General features: G+C 38.6%; 4 protein-coding genes across 6 annotated transcripts in view; 2 read left to right on the top strand and 2 right to left on the bottom strand.

The window, feature by feature from the left end:
- LOC137982132 (uncharacterized) lies at positions 1 to 21231 on the bottom strand. 2 transcript variants are annotated; one of them, XR_011118614.1, is made up of 12 exons: positions 19936 to 21231; positions 17445 to 17625; positions 16209 to 16493; positions 14933 to 15088; positions 14359 to 14430; positions 13402 to 13488; positions 11116 to 11320; positions 10644 to 10701; positions 9913 to 10050; positions 1846 to 2003; positions 1053 to 1239; positions 1 to 862 (listed from the first exon to the last, which is right to left on the bottom strand). XR_011118614.1 is itself a non-coding variant. In XM_068829196.1 (12 exons), exons 1-11 carry the CDS (start codon positions 20598 to 20600, stop codon positions 1054 to 1056), a joined length of 2190 nt encoding a protein of 729 aa, XP_068685297.1. In that variant the 5' UTR covers positions 20601 to 21227; the 3' UTR covers positions 1 to 862; position 1053. The 2 variants fall into 2 exon arrangements, 1 of the variants encoding a protein (XP_068685297.1); XM_068829196.1 differs by having other exon boundaries at positions 1846 to 2008; positions 9919 to 10050; positions 19936 to 21227.
- Positions 1 to 22835, top strand: part of LOC137983340 (FMR1-interacting protein NUFIP1-like) — a 200645-nt gene that overhangs the window by 49886 nt on the left and 127924 nt on the right. The gene's annotated exons all lie outside the window — the stretch shown is intronic.
- On the top strand, positions 2186 to 7243 carry LOC137982133 (probable ATP-dependent DNA helicase RecS). Of its 2 annotated transcripts, XM_068829198.1 has the most exons (3): positions 2186 to 2709; positions 3452 to 3486; positions 7087 to 7243. In XM_068829198.1, the coding sequence occupies exons 1-3, from the start codon at positions 2186 to 2188 to the stop codon at positions 7101 to 7103; spliced, it is 576 nt and encodes a 191-aa protein (XP_068685299.1). In that variant the 3' UTR covers positions 7104 to 7243. The 2 variants fall into 2 exon arrangements, with proteins under 2 accessions (XP_068685299.1, XP_068685298.1); XM_068829197.1 differs by lacking the exon at positions 7087 to 7243 and having other exon boundaries at positions 3452 to 4286.
- On the bottom strand, positions 5022 to 9804 carry LOC137982131 (uncharacterized). Its single transcript, XM_068829195.1, has 4 exons — positions 9251 to 9804; positions 8594 to 8953; positions 7111 to 7959; positions 5022 to 6056 (listed from the first exon to the last, which is right to left on the bottom strand). Exons 1-4 carry the CDS (start codon positions 9674 to 9676, stop codon positions 5022 to 5024), a joined length of 2670 nt encoding a protein of 889 aa, XP_068685296.1. The 5' UTR covers positions 9677 to 9804.

Here is a 22835-nt window from a genome sequence, read left to right as displayed (position 1 = left end):
TGATTTTAACTCATTTATTCCTGAAACTATTACAATATTTTCTCACGTTTTAGTATGTACTAAACTAGATCATTCGAGCAACTTTCGAAAATGGAATAAAGATTTAGTAAAGTCTGAAAGGGAAGAACGTACCAAGGAAATAACTACTCCAAGCAATCCTTCATTTATAATACTTCCTTGTTTTACTTTGTTTTGTTCCCACATTATTTTATTCCTTTTTTATTCCTTCTTTCCACTCAACGCCATTATTTCTAAGTTTGTTCCACAGCTTATAAAAAATAAGCGTGTTTCTCCTTATGTCTGTCCTTTTTTGAATTATTTTTACGCTGAAATAAGAGCCATCTACGCAAGTTTGACCGTGCTTTACTGTGAAGCTCATACACTTTGGTCCTCATTTTCTACCGAACAGACACCGTGGTGTAATGATTGGCGCGAGGCGGTCGCTGGTTTGCAGCCTCGCTAAGTGTTGTTGAGAAACTTTGCTCCACACTATCTCTAGTTGCCCATTTTTTATTAATGAATACCGCCGCCATACCACAGGTAACCTTGCGATGGACTAGCATCCCGTCCAGGGCGGAGTAGAAATGCAGCTTTCACTCATACTTGAAAGCAGGGTAAGCTCCAGTTGTGTGAACCCCAGCGGCTCGTGTGCGACTTCTCCTGAAACGATCAAACTTTCAAACGAAAGGCTCCAGATTTACAAATACTATTAACGTGCTTTCGTCAAGTGTGGTTTTTTATTTTCTTGTCTCGTTTAAGCTGGCGTAATTGAGTCCCAGTGAAATTGTGTGTCTTTGAGGCATAAGCCCATTGACACACGACATGATAACTTATGGGTATCCCATCCTCCAGTTCTTTTGCTCTGTAAAAAATGAACGGAAAACTTGGTTTAAGAAACCAAACAAACCCGTCTTCATTTGAGCTCCATGACATCACACAAAACATTCTGACGTGCTCATAGTTAATTGCTGCCCAACCGTGCATACAGAAAAAGTGGAGAAAAAATATAGAAAGATTGGAAATTTGAATGGGAAACACAAAGCCCAAGTTACCTTAGGGTACGTTGTTGACTTGTTTGATCTTCCCAACACAAAGTTGCTGTAACTCTTCAACTTCATAGTACTGGGCAGCAGACAGAAGCCCTGGGAGGAGACTGGGCACAGGCTCACATGATCCAGTGTGAAGGTACTCTAGCAATACCTCAAATACATCACTTTGAAACAGTTTGACAATTACCACCTGACAAATAAAGAAAATAATTGATGTTATTTTGTAGACATTACTTCACTGGAATCAACAACCCAAGGCTGATCTTCCACCCATAAGTAGACTGCAAAACAGTCGGTTTTCGAATTCTCGCGCGCTTCCCAAGCGAGCCTCTCACATTCTTCGTTTTCACCCTCGCTCCAGACCTTTCGCCAACCTCGTTCCCAGACCCTGGGAACGAGGTTGACCTTTCGCTTGAAACGACGCATTCGTCCAACGCAAAAATACGGCTGTTTTGCAGTCTACCCATAAGAGATGACTTGCTTCGAAACAAAAAAAACGACTTAGATTTCAATTGTACTCTTCAAGTTTTCAGAGACTCTTATCTACATCTTTTGACTTAATTGCAGAAAAATCCAAACAAAAAAGTTGCTGTAAACCATGCCGTGCTGACCAACTTACTTTCACAGCATACGAGATAACTCATTACTCTATTTTGTCAAAGAAAATAGCAATTCATTACTCTATCTTGTAAAAGAAAATAGAGCAATGCTCCTTTGCTTTTAGCCTTCACCTAGGTAACTCTTTTACAAGGGTTTCGTTGATCGATTTAGGCCCCAAAGTAAGTTAGATCTTTACCTTCTGCCAAAGTAGGTGTGACATTACGGCTGGATTTTCACTGTCTGTTTTGTTTTCAAAATCAGTGAAGGATTCCAAAGTAACATAAGGATCTTCAGCTTCATTCAAAGACTTGCATCGCCGCATTTTCTCCAAGTTTACTTTGCCACTTCGGAGCCCTGTGCAACCTCGTTCCCAGGGTTTCTCTTCTCTGCCTCCTAATGTCGTTGAGGAGAAACCCTGGTTCACTCTGGTCACGTGTCTCCCAAACAAATTTTTCGCCTTGGGAGGGGTATCTGCTTTTCCGAATATTGTCGCCGCTAAAAGTTGTCACAGCCAAAACGAGGCTTCAAGGGTCGCCATGTTTTTCAGCAATCTTCAACGTGCGATTTCAGAGAGCAGCTATTGGAATGTAAATCTCAAACCAAAACAAGTAAAGTGTTTGGAAGCAATTTATCTTGGTAGAGACGTGGTGGCTGTTTTGCCTACGGGGTACGGGAAATCTATCATTTTTCACCTATTGCCAGTGCTGCTCTTCGGTAAAGTCAACTCTGCGCCATTTCAATCTTGTGGAACAATTCATCCGATTGTTATTGTGGTTTCGCCGTTGAACGCTCTAATCCAAGATCAGATAAGGAGAAGCAATCAGGGAAGTATCAAAGCCGCTATCCTCAACGTGAAAAAGAAAGAAAACAGTGATGATGTTGAGTTGGATTTGGCCGATTCGAATTCTTCTTTGCTAAGGGAAGGGAGATACGAACTTGTGTTTACCCATCCAGAAGCCGTCCTGTCGTGCAAAGAAGGACTAGAACTCTTACGAAGTTCGCCATACCAACGTTCTGTGCAAGCGATAGTCATTGATGAGGCGCATTGTATTCTAGAATGGTAAGTGCATGCATGTCTCGAGGAAGTTGAATGCTAGTGGATTTAACGTTCGGCCGTACACTTTTGGTTTTACTATAACATATAAATTAAAATTGTTCCTTCTTGTTCGGCTTCCAGAGACGTAAAATTTGTTATATAGAAACGTTGAAAGCTATCTTCAAAATGTGCAAAGCGAGTTTAAAGGGGCTAGGTCACGCTATGTTAGGTAATTTTGTTTAATTTTGTTAATTATGAACTGTAAACATCAAATTGGCAGAGCAAGAGTCTTTCATTTGCAAAATCACGGCCACATAACAACTGAGAATGATTTTTCAGCTCTGTAACTGACATTTTGATATAGATTGATATAAATTTGAAAAAAGGTGGGCCGATGTTTTTCAAATTTACCCAAATTCAATCCATTTCAATCCTCTCCAGTTTTGTCCATCCATGTCCCTTCTTGGCTTCCCTGTGTTTTGTAAGAGTTCTTCTATAGTTTTGAACAGTTATTTTGATATTTTAGTTAATTCTTTGACCATTCGATCAGTGCTGAAATTACCTAAAATTGCGTGACCTAGCCCCTTTAAACGGCCTCGTACGTACATGTACATAGTTGGCAAATACACACACTTTAGTATCAATCATTCCAGTCTTTCTGCTGTATAGGATGCTCATTTGATAAATATACAGTAGTTTTTTTCCTTTGTGGTAGAAAGTAAAAGAGATCTCATGATTGCTGTACACACTTTGTTTATTTTGCCAGGGGAGATGACTTCAGGAAAGACTATTCACACCTTGGTATGTTATGTGCAATTTTTCCTAATGTACCAGTGGTTGCCCTGACTGCTACAGCAAGCAAGACTGACATAAGCACCATCAAAAAATCTCTTACTCTAAGAAATCCGCTGGAAGTCATAGGGAACCCAAACAGACCAAACATTTACTATAAGAAAGTCTTCCGTGAGGGGGAAGATGTTGACTTCTTTGAGGAATTATTAGCGCCTATTGCCCATGATTTAAAAGTAAAGACTGTGAACTACCCAATCACAATAATGTACCTGCCCCTGAGATGGTGCGGATTTGCTTTTAAATTCTTTGAAAAACGACTGGGTAACAAGCAGTACTACCCTTCAAATGCCAAACAATCGCCAGAAAACAGACTCTTTGCACAGTATCATGCCCCACAGACAAGTACCATGAAGGATCAAATATTAAAGGAACTATCTTCAAGTGTTTCAAAAGTAAGAGTAGTTTTTGCTACAGTTGCCATGGGAATGGGGGTAGACATTCCATCAATAAGAACTGTGATTCATGTGGGACCACCCCGTACAGTAAGGGAATATTTTCAGGAGACTGGACGGGCTGGTCGTGATGGTAAACAGGCTCATGCTTTGCTATACTACAATAATCGAGACATTGCCAGAAATCGCACAGGCATGAGTGATGATGTTCGCAGTTTTTGCCAGCTAGAGGATGGTTGTCTGAGAAAATTTCTTTTGAACTGTTTGGATGCAAGAGTACCTGATAGAAAAGGACCTTCTCATTACTGCTGCAGTTACTGTGAATCCACATGTAAATGTTTGGACTGCATTGCATAAAATAAATTGTTAATGTCTTTCCAACCTTCTTTTCTTTCTGCTAAGATATTTGTACTCATAATAATAATCATCATCATTTGCTGGCTAAGAAGTAGTTGGCTTCAGTAAGATCACATTAAGAAATGGTAGCAAATTGTTCATTCTTTTGTTCCTAATGCAAATTAGCCTACCAAATGGTTTTAGTGGATGCTACATTAAAAAGAATATATTGCCATACAATGAAACAGCTGCCTTTTGTGATGCTTTCTGAAGTGCAATGATAGAGAAAATCTAGTAATCAAGCCTGCAGAAAGCTGGTCAGTTGCAAGTTGTTATCCTGTACCAGGTGGAAATAATGGAGAATATACATGTACTTTTTAGGCCTCCAAAAGTTGCTTGTCTTCTGGCCTTGTTTAATTGTAGTTTAAACTCATTGAATGTAGATCAGACTTCAAAAGATATTCATTCTGTTTCATACATGGTTTAAAGATTATCTTCCAAAGTCTGTTCTACGTTAAAGGGATTTATCTTTGCTCCTCCAATGAATTATAACAAACTATACACAAAAATGTACTAGCAGGCACAAAGTCAAGGATCAAGATGCGATGTACTCTAAATTAATTTTAGTTTCTTAATAATTTCTTCTTTCTGTGTCCATGTCCTTGGAAATGAAAGAGTGCAGTAAAATCAAAGTCTAAAGTCCATCTCCTAGGAATTAATGGGTTAAAAAAGGTATCAAAGAAGTGCTTATGCATTTCACTGATTGTCATCAACATCATCATCATGATGCTCCATTGGGGCATCTAGTATTAAATTTCTTTTATGTCGGTTGAGCCATCTGTCAAGTTCAACCTCATTAAGGGTCGACAAGGGGTCAGGTGAAATGGCAGGAAAAGAATCATGTCTTCTGTGAGGATGTGCATTAAATGGCTTTAGAGCATGTAGAGCTGCCTGGACTTTGCCTTCATCCGTAGCTGCAGATTTGTGACTGTGAGAAGATGTCGAAGGTGATGCTCTGTTTACCTGAGCATCAAAATTCTCAACAATTTTACGTTGCCCTCCTGCAGCTCGACTAGCATTAGCAATAGCCTTGTCAGTTTTATTAGCACCCATTCTCTTGATCATTGTCTTTATGTCCTTGTTTCTGTTCTCTTGAAGCAAATCAATTTCCATATTTTTGCCGGCACCACCTTTCCAATTAACTGTTGATGCCCATTTGCACTGATGCGCTTCAGCCTCAGAAAGGAAGATTTCATTTTGTACAGTGTTAATGAGCATTTCAATTGCATAAGCATTGAACCCCTGCAACGCTTTAAAATGAAGCAAAAGTACTTTATGCAATGAAGCAAGTCTCTGGCCATTGCCTTCTTTAATTGCGTCTTTAAGATCACAGAACAAGAAGTAATATCTGATGAGGCACAATGAATAGTTCCTTACAAAATCTTCTTCATCAGGGTTGCTTTCAACATCATCACTCCTTGGTCCCGTGATCAGAAATTCATCAATGAATTTGTCGAAAACCGCGTTGTAATACTGTTGCTTTTGGTCTTCCACTTCTAAAATGTAATATGGGGGTCTGTTCTGGGTAATTCGGCTGTCTTTGGTTTCCATGCCAAAGAAGTGAAGTAGGGCCTCTATTGTGAAACTCTTGCCGACTGTGAGGAATAACTGCTCACAGTCTTCATAGTGTTTCACATCACCGGTTACATTCCGTCGTTGAAGATTCTCACGAAAGTACCTCAAAGTACCTTGCTCACGTCCAGAGTTCTTATACAGCTTTTTAAAAATGACCTACAAATAGCAGATAAAAAAAGATTATAAATTATGAACTACCGGTATCTTCCAGTTAGCCACATATATTTATTACTTTTCCATTTCCAACGATCAGGGAAAGAAAAAAAGTAAGAGAAAGAAAACAACCCCAGTCCTGAGTGATCCTTTTAAAGGGCACAGATTCCCCCCCCCCCCCACCCAGAAATTGGCCACGTTAGACAACAAATAGTTTTATCATAAATTATTTTTACAGCAAAACTTGTGCAAACAATTAAAGGTGTCCCAAGCCTAAAATTCTTTTGATTGCTTGAGAAAACTCCTCTTAATGTGGCAATCAACAATCCAATAGGGATACAGGTGGTCAAGTCTGTCCTGAGGTGACAGAGACCCGTGCAATGGACCAAAATTTTATGACTCATGGCCAGCAGTGATATTACTTTACTGACAAGAAAACTATTTACTGTAAAATACAGCAGACTTTAATTCCCACAGATATATCCAGAAATTCAAGTAATTGAATGCAAACAGATTTCAATAAGCATCACAAAGTGTCCCCTTGCTCTTCTACCCAACTTCAACATTATCCGTGTCTTTGAATACAAACAATAAAATGATGTCACAAAGTGCCCCTAAATGCTACTCACAATGGGATAGACAGCTGCACTTACACTAAGCTATTGTTAGAAATGGGTTGCAAATGCTCAGACTTGAAGGGACATTTTATGTTGGATTTTGAAACTGGGTGTGTATCTAATTACTTAAATCAGTATGGTCATGAGTGAATTCCTAGAGGATTAGTTTGGGACCAACCTGGTCACCATTTCTTTGTTAAGGTACATCTACATGTAAATATATTATGGTCCCCTATGTTGACATGAAATGTCCATTTTCCCACCCCCAATTTCGCATATTTGTATTAACTAAACTTTTTATAAAGGTTGCATCAAGTCTGTATAATCAATGTTTGAATTGTTATATGATCAGCTTCCTGATACACGAACAACTCAAACACCTTTAATGTTTTTCACAATATTTTCATTTTTTGAAGGAAATTTGGTTTACTGAAATTTACCTTCAGAAAACTCCTCTTGGTGTGCCAATCAACAATCCTGTAGGGATACAAATGGTCAAGTCTGTCCTGAGGTGTATGGCTACCAGCACGAAGATCTTTGGCACCTGCCAGTCTCACTCTGGTGAGCTGGTCTCCAAAGCATGGGACTCTGAGATTTGCCAAAGGATCATTTGCTTGAGGGATGGGTGGCACATGTGAAGATGGTTGGTCAGGTCTTGACGGGGCAGCGATTGCTGGGACAGGAGTTACATGCTCTGGATAGGGGGGAGCACATCTACCTGCTTTGGAGTAAATTTCTCTTACCCAAGCCTCCAGCTGATCAAGAACATCAACTACCTCTGCATACTTTTTTTCATCTTTCATAAGTACAGGCAGTGGCACTACCACTGATGCAGTACTCATTTCAACTTCATACTGACAGGGTGTCTTGGCTGGAACAACTCCCTTTAGAAATTCAAAGGCTGGGAGAAATTCACAAACAATTTTTCCAAGAAAAATCTTATATCGCTCTTTGGTGCACTGTTTTTCCTCTTCAGAAAGAAATAATAAATCCCTCAGGTTGCAGTTTTCAAGGCATTTCTGAGAGCCCTGGTCAGGCAGGTGATCAGAGGTGACACGGTCAAATACAATACTTGTGGCAACTGCATGTACACTCTTATTTTGGTGTTCTGACCTCATATCATGGACTTTAACATCCCAATCAATGTTGTCCAGGACGAAAACAAACTTCTTCCCATCTTTCACCAGTTGAACTGCATGATCCAGAAAGTGACTTCCAATATCTTCCTGTATGGTGTATTTCATAGTTGCACCCAGCGTAACACCATAACAGTGGAATCTCTCAAGAAGCTTTGGAAAGATAAAGTTAAGAAATCTTCATCAGACTACTAGCACTACTACTACATATAGGAGTCTGTAAAAGTAAATAACAGCCATAGGGTGTGCCCCCCTTATTGTTCTTAATTGTCACCAACGATTAATTGTATTTTAATGTACCTCCGATATTTCACAGAAGACAGGATAATCTGAGAGCGAGGTGCCATTCAAGATTGGTAAGCTTGCACAGGAAAAGAAAAAAAACACTATAGAATAATATATACAATAGTACGCTAACAACATGTGTGAATTCTAAGTAAATAGTTTTGCCCTGACAGTCTGACTGCACATTAAGTGATGGTTTCAATTCTTTGATGTAGAACATCTCGTGAATTAAGCAGTCAAATTTCGATGCGCATTTCTTTATGACACTAAAACTTGTTAGCGTACTATTGTATATATTGTTCTATTGTTCTTGTACTATAAGTTATGCTTCATTCAATTCATTCAATTCATGTCGAAACGTTGTCACAATGAATCTAGTTGCGTTTGTCTTTTTAATCAATTTTATCACAAGATCTAGACTAATTGAATTATGATGGGTAAAAAAAACAGATGACTTGTAATTTTCTGCCGGTAAAGATCGCTTCCAACTGAATTCAATTACCTCTTTGGTAGCGTTGCCCTCGGAGAAAAGCACAGTGTTAAGTCTCTGGAGACGGCTCATTTCACGACATCTTTTAAACATTATTATCCCATAGATTAGTGCTAACGATGCGGCGTTCTTTCCGTTGCTGAGATCAAGTTGAATCATCCACGACAATATAGTAAACACTGTTGGAGAAACACATCGCATTTCTGACAGGATATCTTCAAACGTGAAAGAACTCAAACCAGGGTATCCTCTCTTCCGCAAAACCGAATTTGTTTCTCTTCGGGCAACCTCAGAAAGCTCCCTCTCTATTTCACAGCGAAGTTGAATCATATCGATCAAACTGTCCTCAAGCGTTAATTCTGTGTCTGGAAACTGTGAAAAGATATTCAAAGGAAGGATGTGGAATTAAAAGGGGTCATTTCCTTCAAGAACAGATGTGGCCAACAGATAGTTTTCTTCTTGTTGTCCGTTGAACTTGCAAGGTAGTTTATAGTGACAACTTATGGGAAACAGTCTGGTCTTTAAAACAAAGAAATCAATTTTGTGTATCTCATGAAATGACACGCGCGTTGACCAAAAATGTATTCGTGTTCGCAATACTTGGGAACGATCAGCCGGGAAAATCTCAAAGTCTTATGAGTGTCTAACATAAATTTGCTTCATAAATACCTGACTTCCTCCTTCAAGGGAACGTTGTTCACGGAAATTGAGTCCTCGCCGGCTACTTCGCGAAACGCAACCCGCCGAAACGTAATCTGCTTTTGAAGTCTTCGTTGTTCGAGGCGCGGAGGGTGACTCCTCAATGCATCTCTTAACTCGTTCTAAGGATCTCTGACTTTCCGAAATCAGTGTCTTAAACGTTTTGAAGTTGTTAAGACGCCTTTCACAAGGTCTACAGAGTAAATGAGGCAATAATTCACTCTTCTGCAGAGAACTGCCGTAAATGTCTTCCGCGGAAGCGAGCAACGAACGATTTGGTTTTCCAAATAAATTTTTACTGTGAGCAGAATCTACCACAGACTTGCAGAGCCTACAGGAACTTGCCACGGTACTAGAAGCTGCGTAAATCTTTTTCGGTGTCTCGGACTTTGACATTTCCCTCGCAGTTGATACTGTTTCACCTGACAGATGTGTTTTACTTTTCCTGGACAATTTTTTTTTACTTCTATAGTGGGCTCAGGAAAGACAAATTTAAGACTTGGCTGCCCGTCTCTTCGTTTGTTTTTTTGTCACCTCCCACTTTTTGGGAGACACGTGACCAGAGTGAACCAGGGTTTCTCCTCAACGACATTAGGAGGCAGAGAAGAGAAACCCTGGGAACGAGGTTGAGCCCTGTGTGCACCAGTTGTCCAGGACGCCATGACACTGCGCGCCTTAAAATTGGAGATGCTGAAGATGGACTGGTCTTGATAACCGGAGCATTTGAGTTGGCAGAAGGGATGGCTTGAGAAAAGATCTTGTGAAATACCCTGTTTTAAAATAATTTTAAAAAACCTTCAAGACGAGATATAACGACTTTATTGATGATGATAATAACAGCAACTTTATTCATTCAATTCATTGAAAGGGAAGGACACCAGCGGTTATCCCTGTTGAGGGTATCTGTCTGCAGCTGGGTTTAGTTGAATGACTGAAAGTCAATTTTGATGAGAGAGGAAAACCAGAGTACCCGCAGAAAAACCCTCAGAGTCAGACTGAGATTGACTGAAACTCAACTCATGGATGATGATGACGACGACGATGACGACGACGACGATAAGGGGGATAAGAATAATAATGAGGAAGATGAGGGTTATGATGTTAGTATTGATCCTAATATGTTGGTTGTTGTGAAGATGACAATGATGACAACTGCCACGAAAAGGGCATTATGACCAATACCATGATTTTAGTGGTTTTGCTATTAATTGTTATTAAATGTACTGGGTACGGTGACAGTGGATTGCAAAATGTCTGCAAATTGGCAATATCTATCCTGTTGGTTTTCCTGTAGCCTTCTAATACAGTGCAATTTCAATGACCATAGAAGACAAAATGAATGACAAAATAGCAAATCCCTTACTTGCTCTTAGACATCATAACAGACTTGACTCCAATAAAGCACTTCTTTTTTATGTCTCCTACATCAATCACAAAATATTTTCATGAGCATCTAACTATAAAATGCAGCAAAGCACTGAGGGGTTCAATGATCCGAGCAATAAAGATTTACTGGGTTAAGGGTGCAACATTGCAATGGAGAACATTATAGTACCATAAATCCTCTATTAAGCCTCCCCTCTGAAATAAGCCCCCCCCCCCCTTTTTTTCAGAGAAAGAGTTAGAGTGTCTAACGAGAAACCTCTCGAACAAGAGCAGAGCAAACAACCGACAAATTAATTTCAAATCTGACGCAGAGTCGAGGAATCAAACCGAGCATCCCTTGAAAGATGAATATTTTTTACTGTTTCTTAGGTGCTAAGAAAGGCTGTCAGGGACCACAAATTGTATCTTTAGAAAATACTATGCTTAGGGAAGTGTTACAAATGCATTACCTACTAAAAAGGCAACTGTGTCCTCTCTGTTATGTCCTTCAGAATTCATGCAACTGAAATCTCTGGTCACTTGTCCAGCTGTGATATGACATTGGTGATCATGAACTACTGATGAGTTAGGACAGCTATTTCTATTTTCTTCAGAACGGGATTTTACGTCAACAGACTTGAAAAGTCCTCCCAATATCAGTTCTCTTGTTTTAGCCTGCAAAAAATGCAGACATTTTGAAATAAGTTACCAGGATTCAAGGGGCCATGTCACTTTATTTTGGGGTGTTTAAGGGAAATCTGTATTTAATCAAGATCGAGTTTAAAACTCGAAAATGGTAATCATGGAATTCCTTTACTGATAAAATTATCCTTGCATCACAAACAAGATGATTCTGAGCAAAAAGACGTTTATCCAGGCAATTCACCATGAAATTGAAAAAAAAAAAAAACGTCAGGCCAACTTTTTTCAAGGTTATCCAAATGCAATCCGTTTCAATCTTGTCCATTTGTGACCATCCATGCTTCTCTTTCCTTTTGCTTTATTTCTTTTATGTTGTTCAACAGTTTTAAGTGGTTATTGCAATGTTTCATTCTACTTTTTGGGCATTTTGGGTGTCATAAAATTACATCACAGGTGGCTCAGTTGGTTGTGCATCAGGTTGCCATCCCGAAAGTTGTGAGTTCGACTCCGGCCAGACCAATACTCAGGGTCTTCAAATAACCGAGGAGAAAGTGCTGCCTTTGTAATTACACTCTGGCAAATGGTTAGACTTTCAAGTCTTCTCGAATAAGGACTGTAAACCGGAGGTCCCGTCTCATAGCCCTTGTTGGAAATCAAATTTTATGGGATGCTAAAGAACCCACTCACTTCTCAAAAAGAGGAGGGGACATTGTCCCTAGGCTGATGTTGTGGTCTGACCTAATCTGGTCCGGGGCATCTTTCACTTCCTACATAAATTATTGTAAACTGCATAACAAGCAGTCTGGCCAAAGTCCCCCACAAAAAGCATTGTAAACTAGTCCTGAAAAGCCCTGAGGGGAAGAGACTAATACCTTCACTTCACTTCACTTCACGTCATTTTGCATGACATAGCCCCTTTAAGGCACATCAATGTTTGTTTTTGAGATGGCCATATTATCTTACATGGCTCTAAGTGCAAGAACAATGGAGAGCAACTGAATACAAGCTGGTCTTGTTCCATCAGATGCAGGATGTTGCAGTGACTCACCAGATACTCAGTAAAAACCTGAGACATGTGACCTAAAAATTATAACTAGTTCAAGGCACCCATTTGCTGAAAGTCCTTGTACCTTACTGGGACCATTAAGCTGATTATTAAGAAACTAGAGATGCTTTCCTTTTGTTAAAGCCGGCTGGCCAAACCTGTCAGTTTGCAAAGGAAATGCAACAATTTGAAGGAACACTCGCATGATATTATCCCTCGCCTTCCTGTGGAGGAGTATATATTATCATCCTAGAAGTGTGTTAATTTGAAGGCATTGCAGAGTTGATCCTTCAATTCTGTCAAATTGAAAGCGCCCTAAGATACCTATCTCAGAAAGCCGACCTTTCAATAGACTTTTTAGACTAAAAAAGACCCAACATACTTGTGCATTTTCATGCATCAAAATGGCCTCTGTTTGAAGATACATACCGGTATACAACAAGATTCAAGGACTCTAAAATATACCATTTTGAAAAGTTTCTAAACCCTCAAGAATTAAACAGGTCCTTGATGATCCCAACAACTGAGCACTAAGGCAATCATCAATTATTATTACACTAGGACTTAAGATCACAGCCCTCATATTTTTGATAAAAATGTCTCATCATTCATTATACATGTCAACAAATATTATCTCCTTTATTTCAAGAGGAAGAACTCACGCCCTTTTTGCACAGACCACTTGATGTAGTCCACATTATGGTGGTCAGTGTTCCCTGTGGTAATCTGTCATGCCATATAAAAAGCTACTCCATAAAACTCTTTGACATGAAGTAGGACGGTATAAATTTTTTGGCAACTCTTTCACATAAGTGAGTTACTAATTGGGGCAGGTACAAAAGTCGGAGTGGATCAACTTGGATCGAACAACGGTTTAGTAAGCCAAAACCATTCAACGTTTTCACCGATTTCACCAAGGCTAGCTTAAAGATTAGGGGTAAGGTGATTTCTTGAGGCCTTAGATTTTTTTTTACGTCCATCCAAGCTGAGTGATCCGAGTTGATCTAGTGCAACTTTTGTAAGTGCCTGTTACTATGGAAATGTTTATGTTAACTTTACTAACACTCACATGTAGCTTTGCAAAGCTGGGAACTCTGTGGCAGGCCTGCTCAGCATGAATCAGCTTCTTCAGAATCCAATCTCTAAACTCATCATTCTTACAGCAAACATAAATAAATTGAAATTAAATTAAATTAAATATTCAGAAAATATCCCATCCCAAAAAGAACACCGTGAGATTGACACATATTTGCATATAATATAAGATGAAATGAATTTAGTGTTACAGCATTTATATCATAAAAAAAAAAAAAGCAATCAAACCAAGCATTCGTGTCTAAGGAGGGTGAAAAACTAGAGTTCTCAGTTGATCTAAAATCCAAAGAGTAGAGTGAAGACCTAACAAAGTCTACCAACAATCAAAAGAATCCAGGACGCATAGGTAAGTTTTGCGGCAGGTTTAAAACACAGGTCACTTGTTACAGGTCATTGTTTTACGTAAACTAAAGCAACTCAAAACCTTCAAATTGGCTAACCTTGAGCGTAAACATCACTTTTAGGCCTAATGACACCTAACCAGTACTAAGTTTGGAATTAGTAAAGGTTTTGTAAATCACTAATCAAGTGACCTGTATACTTTAATTAAAACTGTTCCAAGTTTTGATAAACATAAAATTTTCTTCTTCCCTTGTCATCAACTTTAACACCACCAATTTACTATAAAATAAAAGCACTAAATCTCAAAAAGTGTCCCCAAACTCTACTCTTCAAATAAACATTACAGTGGTAACCATTAGAGGTTTTCACTCATAACCACTGACTTAAAAATAAAGCATTAGCTCTTACAAACTCTTTAGCCCGACACAATTGACACTCTGACTCCACTGGACTTTTTGCGACAAACATGCACCTCATAACTTGCAATCCTGAACAAAGATGCTGGTTAAGGTTCAGCTCTCTCAGATTACCATACTAACCTTGCTCTGCACAAAAATCAAACACCTTGTATCAATTAGGTCATTATTACCTTTTCAAACACATGCTTTTCATGCAAAGGAGGATCAAAGGGCTGGACATCAGCTCTGGACACAACTGAGACCTGCAAAAAAAATATAAGGATAATAGTTAGATTAGAGATGAGAAAATTACACGATGATTAAAAAAAGAAAAACAGAATGAGCTCTGCATGTCCACATGAAAGTAAGATGGCCAATAAGAGCACTTGTGTGAGATGCAAGCAATTTGCATGTGTGTTGCACATTGTTCATTTATTTTGATGTTTTGAATTGCTCTGACTCTTCTTCCCAGGTGTGATTCAGTTTCGCTGGAATGAATTAGCTATTGGAAACCCCTTTTTCAGCTTTCAAGTGTGCCACTCCAGCAAAGAAGTTGATATATGTCCTGTTAGCTAGTTGATGTCTTCAATTTGAACAGTGCTTTTTTTCCCGGACTGTTCCTAAGGCAAACACAACTGGATATTGAACAGGATCTTCTTTAGACAATCTAGCATCAACACTGCCTTTCCTACAATAAGATATTTACCACAGCTGTCATTCGAAAAAAGAGGCCTATTGCTCAAAGGCTTCAAGTCTTAAACTCACCATGTAAAGGTGAGGATTCCTTTCCACGTCAACTTGCACAACAATGAAGCTGTGAAGGAAGTTGGATTTGATGCAGTCTGGAATAAACTTTGTGTTTCTTGCCTCCATAAAGACAATACAAACAATATCATTTCCAATGTGCCTCTTGCGCTGAAGCTGAAAAACAAATTAAGTGTTCATGAGACAATAACAATAATACTGGTAATAATGTTACCACCATCATCATTATTGCAATTTTATTATTGACTTGTCTCACATGACATGACATAAATCATCTTGCAATTGGTCTTCTGTGGTAATTGGTTTAATTTATACAGTAGAGTGTAACATTGCTCACACACAACATGCTCACTATATAACCAGTTTGACCTTAGCTAAGATGGGGACCTGGTACTAGTTTGCTAAGATAGGGATCTGGCTCTAGTAGGCCGATGTTTGTTACGTTTCGACTCATTTGGCTTTCTTATCATTCTGTGTGCATGCGACACGAGTTATCTGTGATAACCAATTTGTCCTTGCGAAATGGATGGACTCTGATTTACTCATGTGATTGATGATTCCTATATTGCAATAAATTTTGATTATACTTGTGACGAGTCATTACATTTTCCCACTGTATTCAGCAGCTGAAACATCACTTATCCAGTAAAGTGACTACTGGACACTAATTGGAGACACTGCAGTACCGAAATCAAATCAAACCATGCAGTAACCAACTCATATCAAATGGTAGGTTGGTTTTTGAGGACAGGGGAAAACCAGAGTATACCTGGAGAAAAACCAATATATAGGAAATAAAATCAAATCAAATGTTGCCTTTTTGTAACAGAAAAAAACCTGGGTTGAAGCAGAGCAAACAGGCAACAAACACGAGGAATCAACCCTGGGACACAATGGTAATCAAGGCAATTGAAGTGCACTACCGTATCATTCCTTCTCCCTACTGACAATAACCAATGATTTTCCCACTTACTTCAAAAGGGCATCTTGAAAACGAACACCCTAAGACCCTGAAAATTCGAAAACAAAGAAAGTAACCCCAAACCCTCAATTTTGCCAACCATAGGCCTTAAAAAACCAACTTTAGGCCTAGGGTTAGCTAAATTGAGGGTTTTGGGTTACTTTCTTCGGTTTTGAGTTCTTGGGGTCTTTAAGGGTCTTCGTTTTCAAGACACCCTTTTTCAAAAGTTATTATTATCAAAAAAGAGGAGAACCAAGAGACTAGTACCTAAATAATAACCTGAAAAACAAAAGCCTCATTAATTAATAACTGTACCTTCTGCGAATCAAATTCTTCAAATGGAAGGAGTGTGGACACATGGAACATGATCTCGTTATCAGCAAACTTGGTGTAAACAGAGTGTGTCCCAGTTAGGTCATTGTTATTGTCCAGTCCTGCACGGTATTTATCAAAACCTTGGAGTCGGATTCTTTGACCCAGAAGGTCAAGAAAGTGGTCAAATGCTTTGCTGTGTGTCTCATTTCCAAACAGCTCTTCTTCAGTTTGTTGATTCTCCTTCATGTAAATCACACCAAACTTGTAAGCTTGTTTCACAAAAGCCTGCAAAATGTAGCATCTATTATGAATACTTCATCATTACTCTTTGAATATGGGGATGAAATATCATCCTTACAACTACTTACTTAATGCTGCACCTGAGGATTATCAATCATGTAAGCATTTTAAAATATATTTATTAGAGACAGAAATCAAGGTTAATGGAAGCTTTTGCCTTTCCAAAAACCTTCCCTAAATCCTCTGTTAAGCCCCCCTCTCAAATAAGCCCCCACTTATCAGAGGATAAATGTTACCGAGCCCCCCCCCCCCTCCCCACTTACCAAATCTATTAATGATACTATATTATTATTATTATTATTATTATTATTATTATTATTATTCTTATTATTATTCACAGCAGTAACACCTCATTTGGACTGACGCAGTATAGTTTATTCATGTGCTGGAAGTTCAGATTTGGTTCTCGCAAGTTTATAAAAATGTTGCAAATAATTTGTAAAATGTGTATAATATCACTCAAAAATTTCCATACTAGACAGTTATTGCCCTGGTGCAAAACACAAAGTAGGGAACTGTCACTCTAGTCTGTTTATTTTCTTCTTTCTTAGAAATTATAGAGGATAATGGAGGATATTTAAGGTAAGCAAATCTTTAAGGACCCTTGCAAATGTTCAAATGCTAAAATAAAAAGGATACCTTGTGACTATATTGCAAACTAAGATACTAGGGAATGAACTCAAATTGCAAGGACAGATACACTGATAAATAAACTGAAAGTTTAGGGATGATTGTAATGGCTGGATCTGAAAAAGATCTTTCAGAATCTAAAGATCTTGACAATAAGTCACTAAGGATCCAATCTTGCCAAGCTTTTTTGAAGATTCATGTTGCAGTATTCCTGGAATCATCTTAAAAAATATCTAAAAAAGGTTTCAACCAGGGGAGCACATTGATCTGATTCTTTATAATAACCATTTACATTGTATCACTCACACTGTCCATCTTTAGAAGATCTGTTTTTGCCAGTGGAGTTGAAATAGCCTTCATGGAGGACTTGACATTAACTTGTCGCCTTAAAAACTGAACCACTTCCTCTTTGCTGGGAACATTATCTTGTTGATTTGACAAGGAGAGAAGTCCAAAAATTAAGTAGTATGCTGATCGAACCATAACTCTGCCAAAAATAAAAATAAATAGTGACTGGAGTGGGTGCTCTCCTTGCTTACTGGTGACATTCTTGCCTGGAGAGTAGGGACCTCCCCCTGGTGAGAACATGGTGCCTTTCAAGGTTAAACCATGAAGAATTTCTCATGATAATTGCTCAGCAGGGCTTTCCTCCAATTACTCCAGGGTTTCTTAACATTTATAATTTTAAAAAACCTTTAATAGACCGAATGCATAAATGGCGGCCAAAAAAAATTCTTTTGTTTATGTGCTAATTAGCCTCACTAGCCTCGCTTGCGTGAACAAAATACAAAAGAAAGGTTGCTTGAGAGCGAGGCTAGTGAGTCTCATTAGCACATAAACAAAAGAATACATTTTTGGCCGCCATTTATGCATTCGGTCAATTCTCTTCAAAATTTCATTAATAATTCATGAGAAAAATGGCTTATCTGGTCATCGAAAAAACATAACATGCATGGGCTTTAAAAACCAATAAAACAGTCTCCTCATTAGCATCCTTTATAACATAAAGCATACTTATAAGGCATAGCTTGTTTTTCTTCTATGCTAATGTTCTCTTCTAACAATTTGTTCTGACTCCAGAGGGACATGCTTTTGAAGCTGTTCTATAAACTCGCATTGTGCTTTAAAATGCAAGAAAATAGCTCCTGCTCATTTACCAAACAGTACTTGACAGCAAAATTGTATGTTATGTACAGTATTAATTCAAAGACAACTATGAGGACTGGACTCATTTTTAATTGTGATAGGGTTTGGTATGAGATAAATATTTTCACATTCCCAACTGTATTCATGTACATTGTATGATATTCATTAGTTCCAAAAATTGAAGCATCTCTTCTTGCAACTATATAATATATACGAAGAAGCACTCCCTCCTTACGTAATAGATTACTGGATATTCATAGCTACAAGGGCTTTCTTAAAGGAAATTAAAAAAAATAAATACATAAAAAGTATTGAATATTATTAGTAAAAGTTGAATATTTAAATTCACCTCAGACAATATTCAGCACAATTCCCACTGTAATACACGAATATTACTTGTTTATTTGAAAGTTAATATATAAGATTGGAAATTTAATATGACTTTGGACAGGAGGCAAAATGCCAATTAATATTCATAAGAGTCTCTTAACAAACCATCAATTAGCAAAACATAGCTTGTGAAATTCTAAGAAGCAAAGTTTCTCCTTTCCTTTAATGAAGTCATCACCCCTTTCTATTTCAATTGCAAATGCAATGTGTTTCATCAAGAATGCAGCGACAAATTATTAAATGCTCCTCTCTAAATTACTTGATAATAATATTATAATCTCAAGCAGAATCACTCCAGTCAGTTTAATGGGATTACTACAGTTTTATGACGGATTCACCCTATTAACCTCAGATTTCAATGATTTCTGAACAATTGGCAATAATATTTAGAATAAAGTTCTGTCTAGATCTATGCCACCCACTCTGCTTAATTTCATCTCTGAGAAAACTAATAATGCAAATTATGTTCTGTACAGAGCCAATACATCTCGCACAGTACTTCCCTAATCCCAGTGAATACCCAGAAAAGGGTAAATTGTCTGTATCTTCACAAACTATGAAACTGGCCTATGAAATGTCAGAAATACTTTCTAAGGAAAGTGATCATGGAATTACTGTGGTTTGTTCCCACTTTCACAATTAGAACTTCCAAAGGGCCAAATTCTGTGTTAGCTTCAATTGATTCACAGATGCTCAATACACATAAAGGAAACATCAGTAGAGCCAAACACTTCCTTTATTTCCTGTTGGTGGGCAAGTCTCTTAGCAAGACATGACAAAAAAATCAAAATGAAGACACGTTAATTTTGATTTTTGAACTTAAATAATGAAAGTGCACCTGTGGGACTATCAACAAAGAAAATTAAAATTGACAACCCATTACATGCATTTTCACGCTCATTTCAGATTCTAAAGTTGCTTTGTACTATCTCGTCGGTTATATCCAATTCGTGTACCTACAAGTACAATTTTATGCCTTTGTAAGTGGTATGAAATATAAGGCAAAAATTCACTAACCAGGCATAAAAAAATGCACACAACGGCGATAAATTATTTTTTCCATATTGCCAACAGTTCAATGATTGTTTTTGGTCACAAAATATTATATTATTAAATATTATAATCTTTCTGAAAGTGTCTGATACCTCAGACAGTCCAATGGAAATAGGATATCTCAGCGAAAAATATAAGCTTATCCGTTTTCTTTACTTTCATGCAGATAAGCACGAATTGTTTTCCCTACGAATGCAAAACAACTTACCGATAACAACCTCTTGATTGGGGGCTTGATTCTGGTTTTAAGATGAACAGTAACACTCCGACATCATCTTCGTTAGCGCAGTATGTCCAATGTCTTAGCCCATGAAAAAACTCGCGATAAAATTTCTCGGGAGCAACAGAACTCAGTTGTGTACCACTATTAAACGACCCAAAATCAGAGAAGCTTTTTGTGTGATGGTTGTATATGCTTGCGATAAATTCTCTTTTTGGACAGTTCTTCTCAGTGCATTCGACGCCATAACCAGCCACTCTTTCGATGTGTTGCGGCTCATCACAGCTGCATTTCAGTTCGGATATCCCCACAGTGCTTTTAAGAAAGTTTTTACTAGACTCAGTATTCTCAAGCGCTGCTTTTGAAGCAAGACTTCTCGCTTTGAAGTCGTTTAATGCTTGAATCAGCGTGTCACTCTCCACATTTTGACCACAGTGGTGTCTTGAAACACTGTATGCTTGTGCTTTGTCCTCGGGTGAGGAGTTACATACGGCGCAAACAAAACAGTCTTGATGACAACGCCTGAGCTCGTCTGAGTTGAATGCATTTGAACGTGAAGAAGGATTGATATTTTGAGCGGACCACAAGCTGACTGCGTTTTCGCACGATTCCAAATTCGATTTACATACAAAACAAGATGAGTTTCCTGCCATATTAGAACTTCATTGTTAACAACAGTAACGTGCGACGGATTTCACTTGAATGTTTTAACCGGTCAAAATACAGGAAACGCGTCTGGGCTTAACTTGACTTGACGGTTACATCGGTCAATCAATTAACTCTTCGGACAATCCATTACCAAGACATAATCGATGACATTCGATTCCAATATATTAATGTCTACCGCATGGAGTGAAGATCTGAGCCCGTCTCGATGATCACAAAATAATCTGTTTTCTCTTTAGACTCCTCGCTGCCTTCATTAAATAATAATGACATCTATTGTTAAACGTTCAACGCTCGCGAAAAGATTACTTACCGCAAATTGTTTACTTTTTCATTTGGGTAAGCGATGACAAGAAACGTCAATGAACAAAGATCTTCGCCAGGGAATTGAATGAGTTCATTTCATTTCGTTGTCACTTTAATATGGAAGCCATTTATTGCACTTTTTGTCCCTAAGGGGTGGTCCAAGCCGGCCCACCTTATTTTCCATTGAGCATAAGTGACGTTTTTGTGAAGAAAAATCGCAAAATATGTAAACATTTCGGCAGGTGTTCCTTTGTTGACCAGACAACGGGCCGCCATGTTTGTTGTAACAGCTGTTCCAACCTCAGACCCAGTCTTTCCTTCCATTCGCCTAACTCTAACAAATCAGAACAAATCACGGACATTTCACGCTTCACTATACAGTAAAATGTATCTAAATGAATTAAGCAATACACCTTATTGGAGTAAGGTGTATAAGGTTATTTTGCATGTTTCGACTGAGGACGACAGTGCGACTGATTAAAAGAGCAGAAGAGCATATGTTCAGACACCTTTTACATGCAAAAATATATTTAGTGGCACAAAAGTCCAAGTTGGTGAACAATATGGTCCGCTTTATTCATTAATTGCTATCGCAGCAGGTCACAGCATAACAGAGAACGACAGCTGGGCATCCCGCTAACAGAACAATGTGGCTAAAACGTTTGCCATAAAAAGAGAACTTTGGGTAAAAAACACAGGAAATCCAGGTAGAAACCATCCTCAATACCCTATACAGCCCATCCTTGCGATCATAATGAAACCCGAAAATTGCCGATGCTCGTGTGAGACCAAAAGACCTTTCCGGCAGTCCCTGCTAGATATTGCCCCGAATCAAAGAATAACAAGAGGGCAATAGTCGTTCACGTGGGATGCGCAAGTTCATGTAAGCAGATGAACGCAGATTAGGGAAGCTGTTATCTGAAGACCCCAAAGACCAAGGCAGATAACATTGTGCTGGATCTACACAATTCTCCTTATCATATAAAAGGAAATTCACGCTTTTTCATGTATTTCAAAGGTACAGTCACTGTAATATGAACACAAAGTGTTTCAACTTCCTCTTGTCATCCATTTTCGCGCTTTTCGAAGTCGTTGTGGTGTTAAATAAATAAATAAATAAATAAATATAAATATTGCTAGTGCTAATCACCCTTACTTGCAGTCGAGGACTGAATTGCGAAGGGCGCGGCTCACGACATCGGGCTGAAAGCATACAAAGGCGCCTCTGGCTGCCGCTATACAGCCCATGTTTGATGTCGGAGCACAGCACCACAGCTAGATGTTAATTAGCTGTGAGTCGATTTTGATGAGGGAGGAAAACCGGAGTACCCGGAGAAAAACCCTCGAGTCAGGTTGAGATCGACTGAAACTCAGCCCACATGCTGGCTGAGGCCAGAATTGAACCCCGGCTCGCAGTGGTGGGAGGCCCGATAGATAACCACTAAGCCACCCTGACACCCATTACTACGGACTACGGACCTTTAGATTCTACGGCGAGGACGAGAACGGGTACGAAATTTGACTGCCCGGTTTTAGCGAAAATCCTGAGAAGATTCATAACCCGGACGATTAATCTTACTCTTTGCGAGCAGTGTAGGTTCCTCAGTCATTTTTATTGCTGGTAACTTAACCTTTTTTGTTGATTGAAAAATGCCAAAACTGTTACCGTGTTGTTTACTTGTTTTGATAAGACGACATTCTTGCAAAACCTCGTACTACAATGACGACGGTATCACGTTTTTCCTGCCAAAAGGAAGCTGGTTAGCGAGCGCTCACTGTTGTTCATTTAGATAATCTCGTACTCGTAGTCGTTCTCGTCCTAGAATCTAAAGCTCTCTATTATCGACAAGTGGAAGACAAATATACCGTAAATTTTTAATCGGCAGATTGTTGAAGGTTTTGTACAAGCGCAGATA

This window comes from Montipora foliosa, chromosome 13 (genome assembly GCF_036669935.1).
Source record: "Montipora foliosa isolate CH-2021 chromosome 13, ASM3666993v2, whole genome shotgun sequence".
Classification (NCBI taxonomy): Eukaryota; Metazoa; Cnidaria; class Anthozoa; order Scleractinia; family Acroporidae; genus Montipora; species Montipora foliosa.
Note: the sequence above shows the minus strand (reverse complement) of the source record. Positions and strands in the feature narration are given on the sequence as shown.